This window comes from Anomalospiza imberbis, chromosome 8 (assembly GCF_031753505.1).
Source record: "Anomalospiza imberbis isolate Cuckoo-Finch-1a 21T00152 chromosome 8, ASM3175350v1, whole genome shotgun sequence".
Lineage (NCBI taxonomy): Eukaryota > Metazoa > Chordata > Aves > Passeriformes > Viduidae > Anomalospiza > Anomalospiza imberbis.
In genome coordinates, this window is record NC_089688.1 from 28,718,290 (window position 1) to 28,737,215 (window position 18,926).

Sequence of the window (18,926 nt, forward strand, 5' to 3'; positions counted from 1 at the left end):
CCTGGTCCCCTAAAAATGTTTCAAAGGGGTCTGATCACCAGACAAAGGTGGACATCAGATTCTGAAGGTGTCTCATCATGAACAGAGGCACCAGTTTCAGTGGCTGCTTTGCATTTGAGTTACATGCCAGAATTTTGACACGAGGCACATGAGGGCACATGACCTTCCTTATCTCTTTTCCTTGGCTCCCCAAACTCATTCCTCCCCAGACCTATCTAATGAGCTGCATTGCTCTGAGCAGATATGTGTCCCATAACTGCTGCCAAATCTCCATCTTCCAGTCAATGAAGGTAGACTCGAGTGTCAAGAATTTCTTATTACCTGGATCTCTTCTGTCTTATCTGAAATTACACACCCATTGTCAGTGTAAGCAGAAATTAAATATGAGATGCAGTCCTTTACTGGCCAGTGCTTCCCCCACATTCCTCTCAGGAATTTTCTGAGAGGAAAATCCTCTCATTTCTTTCTAATGATTATTTTCATATATCTCGCTGCCTTGCACCACTCTGCCAAGAACCAGACCCAGACTCAGACATTCCCGTAAGTGCCATGTGCCACAGGGAGTGACAGACACTCTTGACTCAGTCTCTCCAATTCCTTGCAGGCTGATTGCTTTACATACAATTCAGTATATGGAGAAACACTTTTTGGTGTAATTTCTGAAATGTCTTCTTTCAGGCCATGCACATATCTCAGGACCACAAATTGGCTCCTTATGTGAACCACAGATCCAGCCCAAGTTACTTCCCGCCCTCAGGCACTTGCACCACTCCCTGATTAAGGGTGACAGTCACTCCTACCCAGGTGATTATGGCAGCACCCATCCTGCAGATAGCACTGCAGGGACTTGAAGCCTTGCTCAGGAACTGAAAGAACTGGGCTCTGACATGGCTGTGACTCACAGTCTCCAGAGCACAGAAGAGAATCTGGAATTTACATGATGGACAAGTCATGAAAAGATGAATGACATGATTATCATCACCCTATCCTTCTCCTGGAACAATTCTGAATGAAAGTGCCTGTGGTTTCTCTGATCTAGGTGGATCACAATAATGTCAGTTTACACCAGTTATATTCAGAGCATGCCAGCTGATAAGAGAGCTTGGTACAGAGATATCTAATGTAAATCCCACATGGCCTAAGAGGACATAGATTAGACAAAATGGCAGTGCGTAGACAGAGCTTGAGGAACTTCACTAGTAAAAACTCAGATATTTATATTGCCCCTAAGTTCTAAGACTATTTTCCCTATTCCTTTCTATTAAAAGAAGCTATTCTTCTCTTGATTAAAAAAAATAATAAAAAAATACAAAGAGGTTTGATTGTATGAAAATGTACAAAGGTTTCCTTCGACAAGGCATGTTCACCAGGCAGCTAACAAAAAGACAGCTGGTGACTGCTGGAGGGGGGACACAGAGCAAGGAAATAAAGCAGTTCTGTACTGCCCGGCAGTGGAGGGTCAGTCATTACCTGTAACACGAGCTCACAATAACCAGTTAACCCAGGAGAGCGTTCCATGTTGGCTGGGATGAATGTCACACAAAACCACCCCTCTGAGGGGGGCTCAAACAGCCTCATTTTGCTTTTCTTCAAACTAACAAAACTTCAGGAGGGGGAAATATTGCTGAATTACACACAAGGAGGGGCGAGGAGAGGCAACATCTGTTATACCCGACATCGAGGGGATCACTCGTGCAAAGGCTCTCGCTCACCCACACCAAGCCTATAATTAGACACCATGTGGGCAGGTCTGCACCTACTGTCGTGGGACTGATTCCAAGTGAAAAAGGCCAGCAGCCACCAGGATTTCACAGGGAGCTGGCTGAACAGAGCCTGCAAAGCACCAACCCCTTCTGCATTCACAGTGGTAAGTGCTGAAAAATTGCTGGGGTTTGGGGATGAGTGTCTGTACAAGCTGTAGGTCGGGACTTCAAGGACTCCTTAGCTTAAAAATAGCCAGGCTGAATGATGTGGTCTGAGTGAGCATGCAAAAAGCAAACAGTAGCACTCAGAGAGGGATCCTGGGCAGCAGCTAGGAGGCTTGAAACTTTTCAATTCCAGGAAATCCCAGTAGGGGATGAGAATTTCTGGGCTGCGACAATGCAATGCAGCTAGGAAAACAGGGTGGATTCAGTGGGGCTAAGGTAATTTGAGACTGAATATATCCCTGTTGTTAAAGGAAGAATAAAATGACAGTATTTGCAGATGGTAGCTGGACTTCTTTCATTTTTAAGGGAAAATGCATTAAAACACAAGTAACAGCAAAAATTAAAAAGGAGGATAAAACAGGCTACGTATTTAAGCATTATTAGGGGCACGGAGAATTTAAAGGGAGAATGGAAATGGGGAAGAATTCTAGAATTGTTTTGTGGAAGAAGGTGAAAAAATGAGACTTATTTTGGTAGACTACTGTGCACAGGGGAACTTGAACTAGTCATTGGGAAGGGCTATTCTGCACTTCAGAAATGGCAAAAGGACAACAGTGTTGGTCTTGGAGTTGACTAAGTTTAAAAGCAGCCTAATCCTGGAGATGAACAGTGGAGATCACCTGGGGAGGACAGAAAAGTGGCCAGGTGGTGGCTGCAGGTCATCTGAAGGCTCCCTGATTACTCAGAATTGGCACAGACACTTCCTAAAACTGAATCACTTTTGTTGTTGGTTTGTTTTGGGGTTTTTATGATGCTTGTAGTCAGATTAAATTATCATAATTGTCTCTGTAAACTTGAATGTATGAATTCCATATAAGGTCAAGGTGAGAACCCTATTATTTAGGAAATCTGGGCAAATACTGCATAGTAGGAAGCGAGACTTGTTATTAAATATGTTTTCTTCACAGTTATCCTACAATTTCCTAAATTGTTCACCAGCTCTAAGCAACTGACCTAAACAACTTAAATCTTACTGCACCCTCCAACATACCAACCGAACCTTTTATTGGAGCTCTTCCCACATTGAATGTCTCAAGAAAATAATTTGCATCACTATTCTGAGTCATTCAGGTCAATGTCCTAGTCCACTGTTTCAGATTCAGTTTAAGAGGTCAATTGGCACTCAGAAAAATCTCCTACCCGGACCAATGTGTGTGAGCCCTATCTTGCCATGGTTATTACTTTCTGTGGGGTGGTTTGGAGGAGGAGAATTTCCAAAAGGTTCTGCACATCTTTGCTCTGCTACAAAATTGATTTTTTTCATATTAAATTGTGGGTTCCAGAGCTGGTCATTTAAGGCCAGTTTCCTCCTGCAGAACTTCACTGTACCTAAAAGCTGGTGAGCAAGCAGGAGAGGAGGCTGACCAATGCCGACATGAATTTTACTTGTTAGTGCTCTTTTGTCCTGGAGCAGTGTCAAAGAACCTTCATCCAGAATCAGGACCCTGCATCGGGCTGTTCATGGGGAGGGGCTGGAGATGAAATTAAATCTTTAACAGCCATGCCAATTACTCTGCTACCTGAGTTATCACACCATATCACCAGCATTTTCCTCGGTACACTGCACTCCAGTTTTGAGTATTTGATAGTTATTAAATGGTCTGCTCAAGTACTGTGCCTGAGCCACTGATTGTGGGCTGTGCCTAGGAAAAATGGCATTCTTTGTGTGCTTGTATAGAGTGGGCTGAACAACAAAATCACATTCAAATAAACAACTAAAAATCATATTGTACTTTCAGGTATTCGCATATATAATAAAGGACAAATATGTACATGATCCCCTTATGAGGCCTAAAGATACTATTGTAATTTTTTTTCATTTTCCTTCTTTTACCATTTAAAGTAATGTTCAATACCTGGGTATGCAATTAGTTCTCTAAATGCCTCACACTCAAAGCCAAGCAAGAATTTGCTGGGAGAACAAGAAATTTAACCTACAACTCCTATATCCAAAGCTTCTATGTTAAACCCTGGATGGGTTCTCCTCCTTTGTATTTATTTACAATTTTAACTGAACACTGAGCCAAACTGCTGAAAAACAAGAAAGAAATAAAACAGTGGAAAGACAGAACTGCAAAGATATTCTCATTCTCTGCTTAATGACAGTGCCAGTGCAGGGAATATAGGAAGTATGGCTGCAGTGGTAAGGCAAGAAAAAAAATTGGGAAAAAATAATCACACATCAAAAGGACCTGAAAGAAGGTAGAAAACTTAAACTTCAGTATTGAAGGGATAAAGCAGACCTGAAAATTGGAAAGTAGCATTCTCCCAATTTTATGTGTGGAAACAAAAAATTACAAGTTCCTTGACACTTCAAAAGTCACTACTAACACATAAGCAAGACTGGAAAGGTCTTTTCAGTTACAGCTTCCTCATATGTTCACCTGAGATCTGCAAACATGACATGCAGCGTGACAGCATTTAATTTCCCATACACCAAAAATCAATCCTACATCCAAGAACTGTACTTTTTTTACTATACTTTAGCCTAGATGTCAGCGTTTTTTCAGTCTGAGCTCATGCCCAGTACTGTCAGTGTTGAAAGCTGGCATTCAGTGTAATGCCAGAGAAGAATTCCTCTAAAACCTTTGTCAGTGATGATCCAGCATAAGCAGTGAGTAAAAAAAACCCTGAAGCTAAAAAGCTAAAAAACCAAAATCACACCTTGATGGTGGTAAGCTATATGATATGATAATGATATGTTATATGACATGATGGTTCACAGTAGCAAGAATTGTATTTGCAAATCCATGAGCTGCCTTCTAACTCTTCCAACTAAAGCCTGAAATGCAATAATTACTCAATTTTTAATCTACTAAATCCATGCGTTTAATTTTAATCTACTTAACTGTTCTAGTACTGCATGTATATAATTTTACTTTCTTAATCAATGTAACAAGTGGCAGAGATCTTCCTAAAATCCAAGTATCATGTGGCTTAAAATGTTGATCTTATAAGACTGTCAATTAGTTTGTCATGTCATGTAAGTGAATTTAATTACACAGCTTAATCTTTTAACAGTTCTTCACAATTTTTCTTTCATGAGTGAGTGGAGAAACTCTTCTGTGGAGAATTTCATTATTCTGCCCCAGGCTGATGCTGGACTGAAATTCAACAGGTCTGAAATTCCTCAGGTCATTCATCCTAGTTTTTTACCTAATATCATATTAGTTTCCTTCAAATTATGTATCTGGACTTTTCTTACAAATCAATAACTTAAAACAAAAAATACCAATTGGTTTTTTTGATAGCTTCTTTTTTTTTAAGAATCTCAGCTATGACTTACTGAAATCCAGTGATTTTTGAATTTCCACTTCCAACAGCTATTCTACATCAGATCTAAAATTATTGTCTGAACAGAGAATCACTGTGAATTCTTTTTTTTTTTTTTCGTGGCTGTGAATTTCACCTGGTTTTGGTAAAGACAGGCCCAAAAATTGTATCTTCTTAATTCTTTCATGCATCAAATATTTTCCTTAATTCCAATGGCCATAAATTATACATGTTAACATTGTTATTTTCCCTATGAAATCTCTGTAACTTTTAGCCATTAATTCCCAGTTATCAATATTGCTCTTTTTTGCTCCCCTGTTTTCCTCTAATTTCTTTCACTTTACCAAATTACTCATAGGTTTTTAATGTATTTTCTATTACTTTTTTTTCAGCATAAAGCTCTCTAATTTTCATTAAGGAAAACAGCAGCCATCTTTGTATGCTGGTACTGCCCACCAGAAAAAGAGATAACAAGGGTTATAAGAGAATGGTGAGTAAAATTTATAGCAATTCAATACATTAAAATGTTGCTTAAAATGTTAAAAAAAATCTATTTATGGCAGTGAAATCATTGGGTTAAAATACTGAAAATGAGAACTCCTGAGATTTGGCCTTGGTTCTGGTGAAGGCTCTGTGTGCCTGCTTGTGTGCATGTCCTAGGGAAGGTGTGTGGGCACATGTGTAGGACTTAAAAATACACTGCAGACAGTCATTATGCAGACTTTCTCATATCTCCCCAACCCTCCACTGTGGCCCATGAGTCACTGATTGAGCAACTGTGTCCTGAAGGTGACTTGATGTCCTGTTGTGAGGGACAACCACTGCTCCAGTGGAGCTTTTATACAATAGGATGGCAGGCTAGGAATATTTGCAATTCTTTTTTTTTTTCTAGGCTGAACATCAATTTAAGAATATTTAGTGCAGGTTTTGCATGTCTTCTGTGCATTGAGATGTTACCTGAGCTCAGCATTGAGCAGCCTCCTGCCAGCAGCACTGGGTAGGCTGAGCTCACATTCACAAACAAGTTGTTCCAGTTCCTCTTGTTCAGCACTACGCCTCCTAAATGCCCAGTGAAAGAATTTTCAAATTGCATGCTGCCTGAACACTTTTTACATAGTTTTTTAACCTATTTGCAATCTTCTTGTCATTAATATAGACTGATACAGAAAGGCTCCCCACTAAAAAATTATCTTCTACCCAAACTACAACCCTCTTAATTACAGAATGTATCTACTTTCTCCAATTGATAAAATTTGTGCTATTCCTTTTATTTCCCTGGCCACATGTACATTTCTATTTTTCTGTCTTCAAAGGAAGATCCTTTGAAGGAAATTACAGATCACTTTTATTTGGCAATGATCTCCCACATCTCCTTTAATCATTACTTGCCTTTCACGTTTTGGGTCCGAAAAGAAATTCTACTCTCCTTCCTGCTGCAGTGCTCCTGACAGGGACTGTACATCTCCTGGGTGTGAGGGTTGTCCATTAATATTATATATCCTGTGGAGCTCTCCACTTCATTTGATGAGTCACATCAGCTGTGATTTTCCTGCACTGTCATCAGGTTCTCATCACGATGATGGGCACCTTGACAGACATTCCAGCTGAATGGAGCTGCTCCTTCTGGCTTGACAGCTGGGACCTCTCTGTTCCTGCCCTTCACCAGCTGCTTAGAATAGCTCCTGATCCTTTTCTCTACTATTTTACTGCCAGACTTCCTCTCTGCTTTCCACTCTCCTCGAGCAGATACTTTTCCTCTCTGGTAACTACATCAATGGATAAATTACGTTTAGGATCAGAACTGTATTTCTAAGGAAATTTCATGATTCCTCTCAGCTCTGCACTTTGCAGCTCCTGCTCACTGCTGAGATATTCATCCTCACTCCTCTGCCCTAACAAACAAACAAAACAAGCTCTTACCAAACAGGGACTTCAGAGTTTATTAGAGAGTGTTGTGACCTATCCCGTTTGGCTTTGTTAGGAAACCATGTCATTACAGCCAAGTAATCCCACTTCTATCAAAAACAAGCACAGAGGTGGATCATGCATTCCTCCTGTCTGACACGTGTCACACAAGCTTCCAGGACAAATTCTGTAAAATTCCCAATTGATTCTGAAAGCATTTTGTAATGTCAGGGACCTTTGGAGTGTTGTGTTTCTGGCTTTCTCACATCTGTAAAACATCCCTTGGAGAGTGCTATGCACACAGCGAGATTATAACCACTGAAATTACCACTTTTTCTTAATGTTTCTAATGAGCTATCCCAGTGGTCCGGGGTGACAACTCAAATTTTTGGTTTAAAAGTAAAGCAGTATGTTGGAAATGGGATGTGGGTACCATAGGAAACGCCTAAAAGAGGAAATTGAGAACAGTGAATGAGGCAAACGAGAGGGGAGGTGGTGAAACTAATGGAAGTCCTGCCACGGAAAAGAGCAGTAAGGAAAGTGTAGAGGAAAAGAATCTGATCAAAGCTTTTCTTGCAGTGAGAGGCCTAAGCTGCCAAGTGTGCAGACTTCAACAAGTTATTTGCACCATTGTGCTTGTTGTACCATACCTCTCACCTCTCCCACCAAAGCTGGAAAAACAATCAGGATCCTGTGATCTGATTGACTCCAGCAGCAGCCTGCATGCAGTATTGTCTGTGCAAGAAATGCAGTGAACAGCAAATCTGAGTGGTGGGGAAGGATCCCTTCCCACATCCTGCTGGGAACACTATCCCCCAAGCAGCCCAGGATGCTGCTGGGTGTGAGGCACATTGTTTTATGGTCAATTGGTGCCTGCCAGGACCCCCAGGCCTCTTTCTGGCTAATGGGTCCCCTCTGTGTGAGGTTATTCCGCTTCAGGTGAAGGTCTCTGCATTTCTCTTTGTATTACACTCTTTTAAAAAGGACAAAACACTTGAAATAAACTGCTTAACCTGTGTATTCAATTTGCTTTAGGTGGTTGGAATGTGGATTGTTGCATTTTATCTCCTTGGAATAGTAGCAGGTGAGAAATTGTATCTTTAAATACTGCCACTAGAAAGTGAATTCAGATGAAGTGGTACGTAGCAGATGATGACTGTTATTTTCCTTTACATTGAAATTGTTGAATGATTTGTGGGTCATTGTAGGGCAATGTCTGTTACAGTGCATGGAACTAATGCTAAAAGGCTCTGCTATGTTTAAAATTTATTTTAAGAGTGCAAGAGACATAACTCTCTGCTGAAAAACCACAGAGAAATTCAGAGTTGCATGTCCTACTTTTATCAAAGCAATGCAAGATCTGTCTTTACATTGCTGCCCTGTACAAAGAACTGACCAGCAACAGGCTGCTCAGAACACCAAGGCTAAAACATAAAAGTTGAGTGTAAGTGAGCACGAGACATACTTGATCTAGAAAATACTACTAAATTGAAGGAAATATTCACATCATTCTTTGTACAAGGTTACCTTCATTCCCATGACGGAGACACAATGCTTTGGAGTGGAAGGTATGCAGGAGCAATTCTAACAAGCATTTCTTACTAGGCTGTTTTTTTAAAAAGGAACTGAACTAATCCTTTACAAGCCTAGAAGGCGATGTCAAAACACTGTGTGGGTCTTTACTTGGTTTATTTAGCTCTGCTTGTGTTCCCACTTGAGACAATTGACACAAAGGACACATAAATGACCTTTAAAAAATAATTTCAAAATCAATCATAAAATTAAATTCTTAGTTGTTTGCTCTTCAAACTACTTTAGTCTCAAACACATAACCAAGCAAGAGAATCATTCATAGAAACAAGTTGTTTCTTCTGCTCTAGGTAAAGAAGTTTGCTACCCCAGGCTTGGCTGTTTTACAGATGACCCACCCTGGTCTGGGATACCAGGGAGGCTTCTGACAGGTCTGCCTGATTCTCCAGAAGAGATGAACATCACCTTCTCTCTCTACACCAGAGAAACAGGAAATAACTCACAGGTGATATTTATTTTTAACATCAAAAGCTGACTGCACCTAAAAATGTTTTTTAACTTGTTACAAAGTCTGTGTCAGTCACCACAGGCAAACAAGTCAGAATCAGAAGTAAGTTAGTTTGAAGGTACACTAATGAATATACTTTGGGGTAAAACACAACAAAATTGTTATGAATGAACTGTAGGGCACAAGAAGTTTCCTGGTATTTTCCTGGAAGTTTAGGGTATAGGTTATGGCAGATTACCCTTTGCATGTATTAAAGTCTCTGAGGATGGTTGAAGCAGATAGGATACACTCAGCAGCAGGTTGCTCAGCACTTCTGTTGCTGATAAAATAAATCAAAATACAGCTTCCATTACTTCTCATTAAACTTCAGCATATCTATGATCTAGGACACAGCCCTTCCACACCCAAACTCCCTGAGCTCACATCACAGCCCCTGCATTTGTCTGAAAACAATACAGGCAGATAACATTCTCAAGGAAAAATAGATAATTAAGTAGCTTGCAGCAATGTGTGAAGATCAGCTTCACCCTGCTGCATGCAGCCCTCGCATGAAGTTCTTCCAGCCTTTCTGGAGTGGCTAATGAGAAAAACAGGCTGCAGCTTGGAAGCAGCACACTGAAGCTAAAGGTCAGGTCAGAAAAAGGACAAGCTGGAGCAGGAATTGTGGAGCTGGTGGGCTGCTCCCTGGAGAAACTCATCACCTCAGGCCAAGAGACACTCTGTGGTCATGTGGCACTTGTAGTTGCTTCATATTCTGCTAAAGGGGGTCTTACATGCAGAAAAGATGGGAGCAGCAAAAACCACAAGGGCACAATTTCTGTGGAAACCATAGTAGAAATTAGAAAGATGAGATTTTTGGTCCCTGAGTTCCAAAAACCACAGACTTTGTCCTGTCAAAGTAGAGTCCTTTTAGTCCTGAGGGTATGGCCTAGCTGACTTCTTTAAATGTTCAAAAGTAGGACCAGATAAAACCTTTTATTTTTTTTTAACCTATAGGTGATCTCGGCGATAAACTCCTCGACCATCCAGAAGTCACATTTTTCCTCACACAGGAAAACCTCTTTCATCATTCATGGATTTGGCAGCACTGGAAAAACAGGCTGGGTGGTAGAAATGTGCTTGGTATGAGACAGCATCCTCTGGTCCCAACAGCCCTCTTGGTGTCCTTTAGGCATGAATGTCCACCATGAATTTTACAGTTCATTAGGCAGTAGAAGATACAAACCAAGAATCAGATTTCACACACACCAGTGTTCCCACTCGGGAAGATCCAGCACATAGAGGTCCCTTGGTCCTCTCTGACACCATTTTCCTCTAGAGTTCCATTCACAAACCCTGCAGATCAGATCAAGGCAAGAACTGAACAGAGCTGACCCCAGCCTCTACAGCCATGTGCAGACATGGGATTAGACACCAGTTCACACCTGCTCCCAGAAGCAGAAACTGAGCCTTCCTTCAGTCCAAGGGCCCTCCTGACTTGTAAAGCTCAAGTTTCAGTCTATAAAAACTCCCCTGCTTCACCACTATTCCTTCCTAGAGAAAAACAAAAACCAACCCAAACAACAACAAAACCAAACAAACAAACATAAGAACATCACCAAAATTTTTGCTTTTTGTTTGATTACGGAGTCCAGTGGAAGCAACATTTCAAATTTGAAATGTGGAAGCTCCCACAAAACCAACATAGTGTACCTTGGCTCTGGCAGACAAGCAAGATCTGCTCTACTTGCTGCTGCTTCTGTGCTGGCAGGGAAAAGGCCAAGCTGGGAGAAGACACCATTGGCTACTAAGTCACAAGTCGACAGCACTACTTCTGTTCACAAATCTGTGAACACTTTTAATCTGAAATACTAAATTTCCTTCTTCTATTTTTTTCAATTGAAAAGAAACAGCAATTCTTTCTGGCACTCTACACTAGAAACTTATGGTCCCCATGGGAGAGGAGTGAGTCCAGGATGCATTGTTTCACTTCTGTTTTCCTTGCCACTCACCTTTAGCTGTTTTTCATGGATTAATTTTTGTTACCATTCCTTGTTCTATCTCAAAACTTAAGTGAGCCTTATTCACAGAAAACTGTAACTGCAGACTAACACATGATTCTTCCACTGGAAAAATCACTATCACTGCAGGACTCTCACCAGTACCAAAGGGACCAATGCTTTCTTTGCTGAAATAGAACCTTTCTTCTCTCCTCCAAATTTTTTTAAGTCTGACATGACTTTCACAGTTTTAAACCCAGTTGGTAAATAAGACAGTATACTTCTTATACAATTCAGTTAAACTACCAACATCCCTCAAGGAAAGTCACAATACTGTACATAGAATCTACTGTGCAGTTGTATGGCATTTCAGAAACATTTCAAATATAGAAATGGTGTATAAAGTAAAATATTTTTATTACAGTTTTCATAATTGATACTGTTTTGAGGAATGGCTTGTTACATTCTGTCTTGTAAGAAGACGTTTTTCAGTGGTACAGGCTACAGTGAAGAGTGCCATTTAGTAAAGAATGAGAAACTTCATTATTATGTTACATTTTAATCCCTTATTCCAGTTTAAGTTGAACCTCTGGTTGTTATTTTGTTTCTTTAAATACTTTGCTTTGTGTGTTCCCACGTCAGCTGTTACTGGAAGTGGAAAACATCAACTGCATTGCTATGGATTGGAAAGAGGGAGCAAAAGGCACCTACGTCAGTGCAGTGAACAACATCCGCGTGCTGGGGGCTGAGATTGCTTATTTCATAACAGCTCTGCAGGTAAAAGACCCTGCTTTACCACCTGCAATTCCTCACTGCACGAGGTGGGGTGATGACACTGCTGCTTTGGGTTTGAACCTTGTCCAGTACTGTCAGGCAGGGCTGTACAGTTGAGATCCAGCTAATTATACTAATTATCGGTCCTGTGAGGGCTTCTCACAGCCTCAAAGGACACAAATGAAGCTGAGACTGAGGAGATGTGCCTGTTAATTAGAGACAGTAGGTGGCAACATCTCCATATGATGCTACAGGCAAGCCAGCATTCCGCGGAAATGAGACGAGTTCAGTGCTCACCAGAGTTTCCCAGAATTATATACCCATGCCAGAAATGCATGAATATCTCAGCTTAGCACCACCAAAACGAGCAGAAGCTGCCTTACTTGATAATTCTATGTTTGCTGCCTACAGGCACCATAAACTGTGCAGTTTTCTCCTGGCTGTGAGCCTCCTGTTCCCAAAGGCAGGGGTTGACTTTTACAAACAGAGTGCAGAACTGCTCACTTGCAAGGTTTGTGCATTTCCCACTGATTTCAGAAAGACACAGGGGTATTTGGAGCAACTGAAAATCAGAGTTTTGCCTGGACTTGACCCTGGCCAGGAGCTGTTCATCTTAAAGTGCAGCAAGAGGAAGCTCAGAGCCCAAGTGAAAAGTGCCAACCTTGCAAGATCCTGAGGCTCAAAGAACATGTCACCAAAATCTCCTGTTCCTTCCCAGGAAAATCATGTGTAGCCTCACACATTTGGCTCCTGGATCTTTCTCCTCTATGTATAAATATCATGTCATTTAAGTTGTGTTCAGTTTCTTATTTACTGTCTCTTATTGCATCATGTGCAGTCTAGGGCACCCTTTCTTCCCTTAAAAAAATCATAAATGATGCTTAGACTTCCTTGTCTTTTCCCTAATTCAAAAATCTCTGTACTTTCATCATCAGAAAGGTTCAGCTGCATTGTAAATGGAAGCACTGCAGTAAAATGTTTTCAGAGGAATCTGCTATCTAACAATAAAGGCAGACAGGCCCATTCTCCAGATCTGCTTTAATTTTGGTACACACATTACAAAACTTAATGTAAAAAACTCAAGCAATTAGCAACTTTGTTGGTTTTGGTTGCTACAAAACTCAATGAATGTGTCCCCTCTGTCTCTCTTTCCACCTTCAATGCAAGTGTAATATCTCATCAGTGCAGGGCTTGTACAGGTGAGACCTGGCTCAGAGGAGAATGGATGTCACCCCACCTGAGCCTGGCAGTGAAAATCTTATTCATTATATGATCACATATTCTAAATAGATATGGAGGATAAAAAAAAGGCTATGACAAAAAAAGGGCTGCAAAGTAGAAAAAATAAAGCAAAATTAAGCTCATTTTTATGGAAGATGACATTAGGCATTGATCCAAATCGGGGAAGATGGTCCGTATTTTGTCACGCAGGATAATGGAACACAGCAAGCATATGCCAACACTACAACAGTGAACCCTTCATCACTATGCATGTAAAATTCCAGATGGGATCATTTTTCTGTCAATTCTTAGTGTAATTGAAACGGCAATTAACTCAAGGAACTCCCCCTCTGTTTGCTATGCAGAAAGTCGGCCTAGATGTTCCCAGAGGCCCATAATGTCAGACCTTCTCTTTGCTTGTTATTCAAAGCCTGTGTTCTTATCTCCTACCACCACCACCACTTTAATGATCAGAAAATGTTCAGGTACTCCCCTTACGAAATCCATTTAATTGGCCACAGCCTGGGAGCACACGCTGCAGGAGAAGTGGGAAGAAGGATCCGAGACATCCGACGGATAACAGGTAATGGATAACGCTGCTCACCAAGATGCAGAGCTAGCAGCGTGTGTTTAAAGGAAAAAAACTTGCAACGCACTGGTCTGTAGACTGGAATTAAATTATTGGCAGTGCTGGAGACACCTGTCATGAGAGCAGACAAAATGTTATGCTTCTCAGAAACAGGGTAATTATTACATCTTCTTTTCTGTTTAGATGAAGTACTCTTCAGTGGCAGGACAAGCATAGCTAACATGTTTGTAGCATTACCATCATTCACTGGGTTACAACAAGCCAAAGAAAAAGCAACAAGAACCCTTAGTGTTCCCTACTTACAGCTTTAGAGTCCACTAATAAGTCCATGGGCAGTAAATGCCTCCTTCTTAGTAATATGCCGTTTCCAATCAATGGAAAAATAGTTTACTTCTCTTGGAATAAGTTTTCAGAAAGGTTCACAAAACCATACTATTTGCATATTTTGTATCGTTTAGCTTGGAATTCACATCATTATTGGGCTTGCTTTTTGCAAAACTAAACATCTGATTTCATGAGTTGGCAAAAGATACATTAACGTGTGCAACTCTCCCTCAACCACTAAATGTGGGGTTTTTTTAGGTTTAGACCCTGCTGGTCCCTATTTTGAAGGAACTCCTCCCATGGTGAGACTGGATCCTACAGATGCAAACTTTGTTGATATTATCCACAGCAATGCTGCTCACTTTCCTGCAGCAGGTAAGTGCTCCTGTGCCAGTGGGCACCTGCAGGGATGGGCATGGCACCAAGACACTGACACCTTCCCATGCATGTCTCAGGGTTTGGAATGTATAACACCACTGGGCACCTGGACTTCTACCCAAATGGAGGAACTGTGATGCCTGGATGCACTGATTTAATTCCAGAGATGAAACAAAGTGATTTTGAAGTCATCATTGCAGGTAAACATACAATTGCAACACACTTTTATTTTTGTTCACTTCTGAAACGTGAATGCTAAAAATTGCCCACTGTTTGGGAGAAAACAGGAAAACAAAATTGTTATTTGCCTGTTTACTCCTAAGTTAAAAAGGAAGTAAGAGACAACAAAGGCTGGAACAGAACAGTGCTCCACAGAGAACTCTGCAGGGAAAGGAGGTGTCACACATGCCTAAGCTTTGCTTCTGTAATTTGAAATCAGATGCAAACTCCAAAAAGGCTGGAAGCAGGGGGTCTGCAGGTCCAACAACACCAGCAGGAGACTTTCCAGGGTGAGAGAGGCCAAATCAGCAGCATGACAGCACCACCTCTGGTTTCTTGCAGATGCTGTAAAGGACATCCAACACTTCTAAGGCATGAATTAGGTAAAAGCACTGAGGTTTCCAGGGACTGTACATGCCTCACCTCTGAACCTGAGACTTCTCTGTTTTCAGAGATTTTGGACAGTTTGGTGGGTTCTCTGTGCTCTGTTAAGGCCTTAAAACTGTAACAAATGTTATCTTGCTATGACATCTCATATATATATATATATATATATATGTATGTGTGTGTGTATATATATGTATATGTATATGTATATGTGTATATATATGTATATATGCCCGTTTTCTTAAAGGGACTATTACATCACAGCAAACCAATGCATCTCACTTGAAATCTTAGGGTAATGGTGCACCATTCTCTAGACAAAACACAAAAAACCCAGCAATTTTTCGTGCAACTAGAAATTCAGACCAAAAAAGAAATTATCACAGGCCCATGCTGCTGTTCTGTTGTGTGCCTGAGCTGTTTCCATGGTGAGACAAGTGCAACTCTTGCAGAGGATAACGGGAGGTTGTTTTATCAAAGCTCATAAACTTTTTTCCAACAGATGCTACACTCTTTGGGGGGTGCCACCACTCACGCAGCCACGAGTTTTATTTTGCAAGTATCCTCTACCCCAGTGGATACCTTGCATATCCCTGTGACTCATATGAAGACTTTAAGCAAGTAAGTATTTCAGCCCAGGAAGGGGGGAGGTGTAAAGCAAATATTCCAGGTCTCTGGAGCAGACAGCATTTGGATGCTGGTGGCTGGGGTCCCACAGTGTGGCTGTGTAGGAGGAAGCACAGCACACAGCAGTTCCACTATTCCATTCTGGAAAAGGAATCCTGAAGCATAAATGGTGTCACCAAAATATTGGGGACAAAAATGAAAGCTCGTGGAATTCTCGCCCCAAACGTTTATGCAAAGGGAATGTAAGTTAGGTAGATGTATCCTGCTAATTCCTACATTTAGAGCCTCCAGAATCCTTGACTGCTCTCTAATTTACATTGGGCACTGATTAGAACACCTAAATACACTTCTGAACGATGCTTCTTTCATTTTCCCCCATTTGTGAATGCAGGCAAGTTCCCCTTGACCAGGAGGGTAAAACTGGCCTATATTTTGCACGAGTAGGTAACTGAAAAATATTTGAGCTAACAAGTTTCAGGCTATTACCATACACAGGTATCAGACCTGCTCATTCTGCACCCTCCTGGGTGCAGAAGCTGTTATCCAAAACAACTTTGTCAGGTTGTGGTGTTGAGTTATGAAGACACGCAGTACTGCCACAGCTTTGCAAGATCAGAACAGCATCTGGAGCCTTCATTTCATAAGGGCTAGCATGAAAAATAATACTCCTCATTAACTGATGCTCTTATTTCCCCTAGGGACTCTGTTTCCCATGTCCACGGGAGGGATGTCCAATGATGGGGCACTATGCTGACAGATTCCCAGAAAAATTGAAGAGGGTAGACCAAAAGTATTTTTTAAATACAGCAGCAGATGAGCCTTTTGCTAGTAAGTGGAGAAGGTTTGTTGCAAGTTTGAAAAATGCCTTGATGTGATTTACAGCCCTGCACCTGTGCTGCCTCTATAAATAACTGCTAATAGTCTGACAGAAAATGCTACATTACTTGTGCAATGTAGCATTCAAGCTCACCAATGATAGTCTGGATTTATTTTTGGTTTTATTTATGCAGCTTGGAGACAAAAAGTGTTTATCAAATTGTCTGGTGTAAAGAAAACGAGGGGAGACATAAACCTGGTTTACTACGACAGACAGGGGAACTCAAAAGAATATGAAGTTGCCAGGTAAGTTAAATTAATGTTTTTCTACAGTATTTCATGCTGCTAGCATTAATCTACATGCTTTCCACACATTTAAGCAGTGCTAACACTCATCCTGCATTGCAAATATTCTGCTTCACCTCAGATAGGAAAGAAGTTATTACTTAAGTAAGAACCATGAGGGCGGATGGATGGTTGTAAAAAGGAAATGGAAGGCATCTCCATTTCCATGAGTTCTGTAACTCTGAGCTCCTGGTGAATGATCCCTGCAAACTCAGCACACAAGAGCTCTGGGGACAGCCCCAGTCTCACTCCTGTCACCTCCCCATGGCCACACGTAAAGTGTTCAGTACTGGTTTTCATCCTCTCCTCGTTCAGAGCCCTAGTCCAGTGCCTTGTGCTCTTAAAAACAACACCAAAAATGCAAATTTCTGTTGTAAAAAAAGGCAAAACATGACAATATGTGGAGCATGTGATTTATTTCAATGATCTCTGAACTGTTAAACTTAGTGATGCCATTTTTCCTTCTATTTGCAGTGGAGACCTCTCTCAAGATGATGTTTACACACAGTTTCTTGATGTTGAAATCAACCCCAAAAATACTACAAAAATTGAATTTCGCTGGAATAAAGCCATATTCTCTCTGCTCTGGGCAAGACTGGGAGCAGAAACAGTCACTATAATACATGGAGCAGATGGACATAGGTAAGTGTTTCCCATTTAGAGGTCAGAAAGCAAGAGAAAAAACCCTGAGAGAAAAGATGGAGAAATGGTCTTAAATTTGACACGTGGTTTGTAATCAACAATGTGAATTTCAATAAGGAAAAATACAAGGTATTGCACTTTGGACAGAAAAAATCAGATGTTTGACTAGGCACCAGGGAATAACTGTCTGGAAAAGAATACAGCAATGAATAATTTGAAATGTTTAGGTTTTCCACAGCAAAACAATTACGAACCTAGATAAAGGATATTAAACCTCAAATTTTACAGCTGGTCCCCAAAAGAAGGAAATTCACCTTGTTACTGTTAATAGCAGATGTTATTCATCTTTGCAGCAGGCTTTTATGAAGCCTTCAGTGGGATTATGGGTTGGACTAACAACCCTCAAGGTGACGAGCTGACACCCTTTCATTTTTCATTGGCCAAAAAGAGACAAATCTTGAGTCAAGCATTCTTTTTTTTCTTCCCAGGTCAACTTTTTGTGGCCATGGAACTGTGGCATATGGAGAGCCTCAGTTACTTACACCATGCTAGAGGACCCCAAGGTCTGTACACGGCAGCTGAGTAAACCCTCAGTCTTGTGCATGGAAATCTTGGCACAAAACACAATTAAAGCAAATTTAAAAAAAAAAAAAAAAAGTTCCTTTTGTGTTTTTTTAGTTCTTTGCAAACACACGTGTCACTGCTTCTCATGTTTGAGCTACATTTATTGTGCTCGTAACTATGGAGCCACCAGAAATCACAGATGCTAAAATCCATTTAAAACTCTGCACAGTCTCACTCTACCTGTCCCTCAAGGCAAGAAATGAGTCCCACCACACTGACAGATAAATCTGGGATATTATCAAACACTCTCAAGGCAACACGTGTCCTCAGAACAGCCCTGCAGGTCTGAAACATCTCCTTCCTGCAGCCTGCGCTGCCGTTCAGCGTTTTCCAGCCCCACACAGGAGCGCTGCCCTCAGGAGACACTCTGGGAGAGGCAGGAGCAGCACCAGGCCAGGGATTCCTGCAGCAGCTGAGCCAGCCCTTCCTACCTGCACCGGCCTGGAAAAGGCAGACAAGGCAAACCTCAAGTGCTCCCCGCTTTGGAAGGAGCTGAACACTGAATCCCAGCTCCTGGATGCTGTTTTATTTCAAACACAGACATTTGCAGTGGCCACTGAGAGTCCTGAAGAGAAAGTCTGAGTAACCAGGTTTGCAAAACCTGGGACTGACCATTTCACATTTTAAATGACCATTACTGCTCGGCAAGCATGGCATGAGTGAGCCTCCTGCAGCCGTAAGAGACCAAGGCAGTGGATTTTCCAAGTATAAAACACAAACTCTGAGCTAATGGAGAGGAAAAAAGTTAATAATTTATTTACTCCCATTTCCCCATGTTTGACAAATGATGTACAAGTACTTGGGCAGATAAAGTTCTAAGAAATAGGTGTAGAAATACTATGAGAACACATTTATGA

At 41.1% G+C, this 18,926-nt stretch overlaps 1 protein-coding gene across 1 annotated transcript; it reads left to right on the forward strand.

Annotated features, from left to right (window-relative positions):
• Window positions 1-1,531: 1,531 nt before the first annotated feature.
• On the forward strand, window positions 1,532-18,072 carry LOC137478341 (pancreatic lipase-related protein 2-like). The gene is made up of 14 exons (XM_068198177.1): window positions 1,532-1,867; window positions 5,594-5,691; window positions 8,142-8,190; window positions 8,987-9,141; window positions 10,141-10,266; window positions 11,766-11,900; window positions 13,593-13,701; window positions 14,290-14,406; window positions 14,487-14,609; window positions 15,518-15,636; window positions 16,341-16,470; window positions 16,653-16,764; window positions 17,278-17,445; window positions 17,934-18,072. Exons 2-14 carry the CDS (start codon window positions 5,641-5,643, stop codon window positions 17,995-17,997), a joined length of 1,458 nt encoding a protein of 485 aa, XP_068054278.1. The 5' UTR covers window positions 1,532-1,867; window positions 5,594-5,640; the 3' UTR covers window positions 17,998-18,072.
• Window positions 18,073-18,926: the final 854 nt, after the last annotated feature.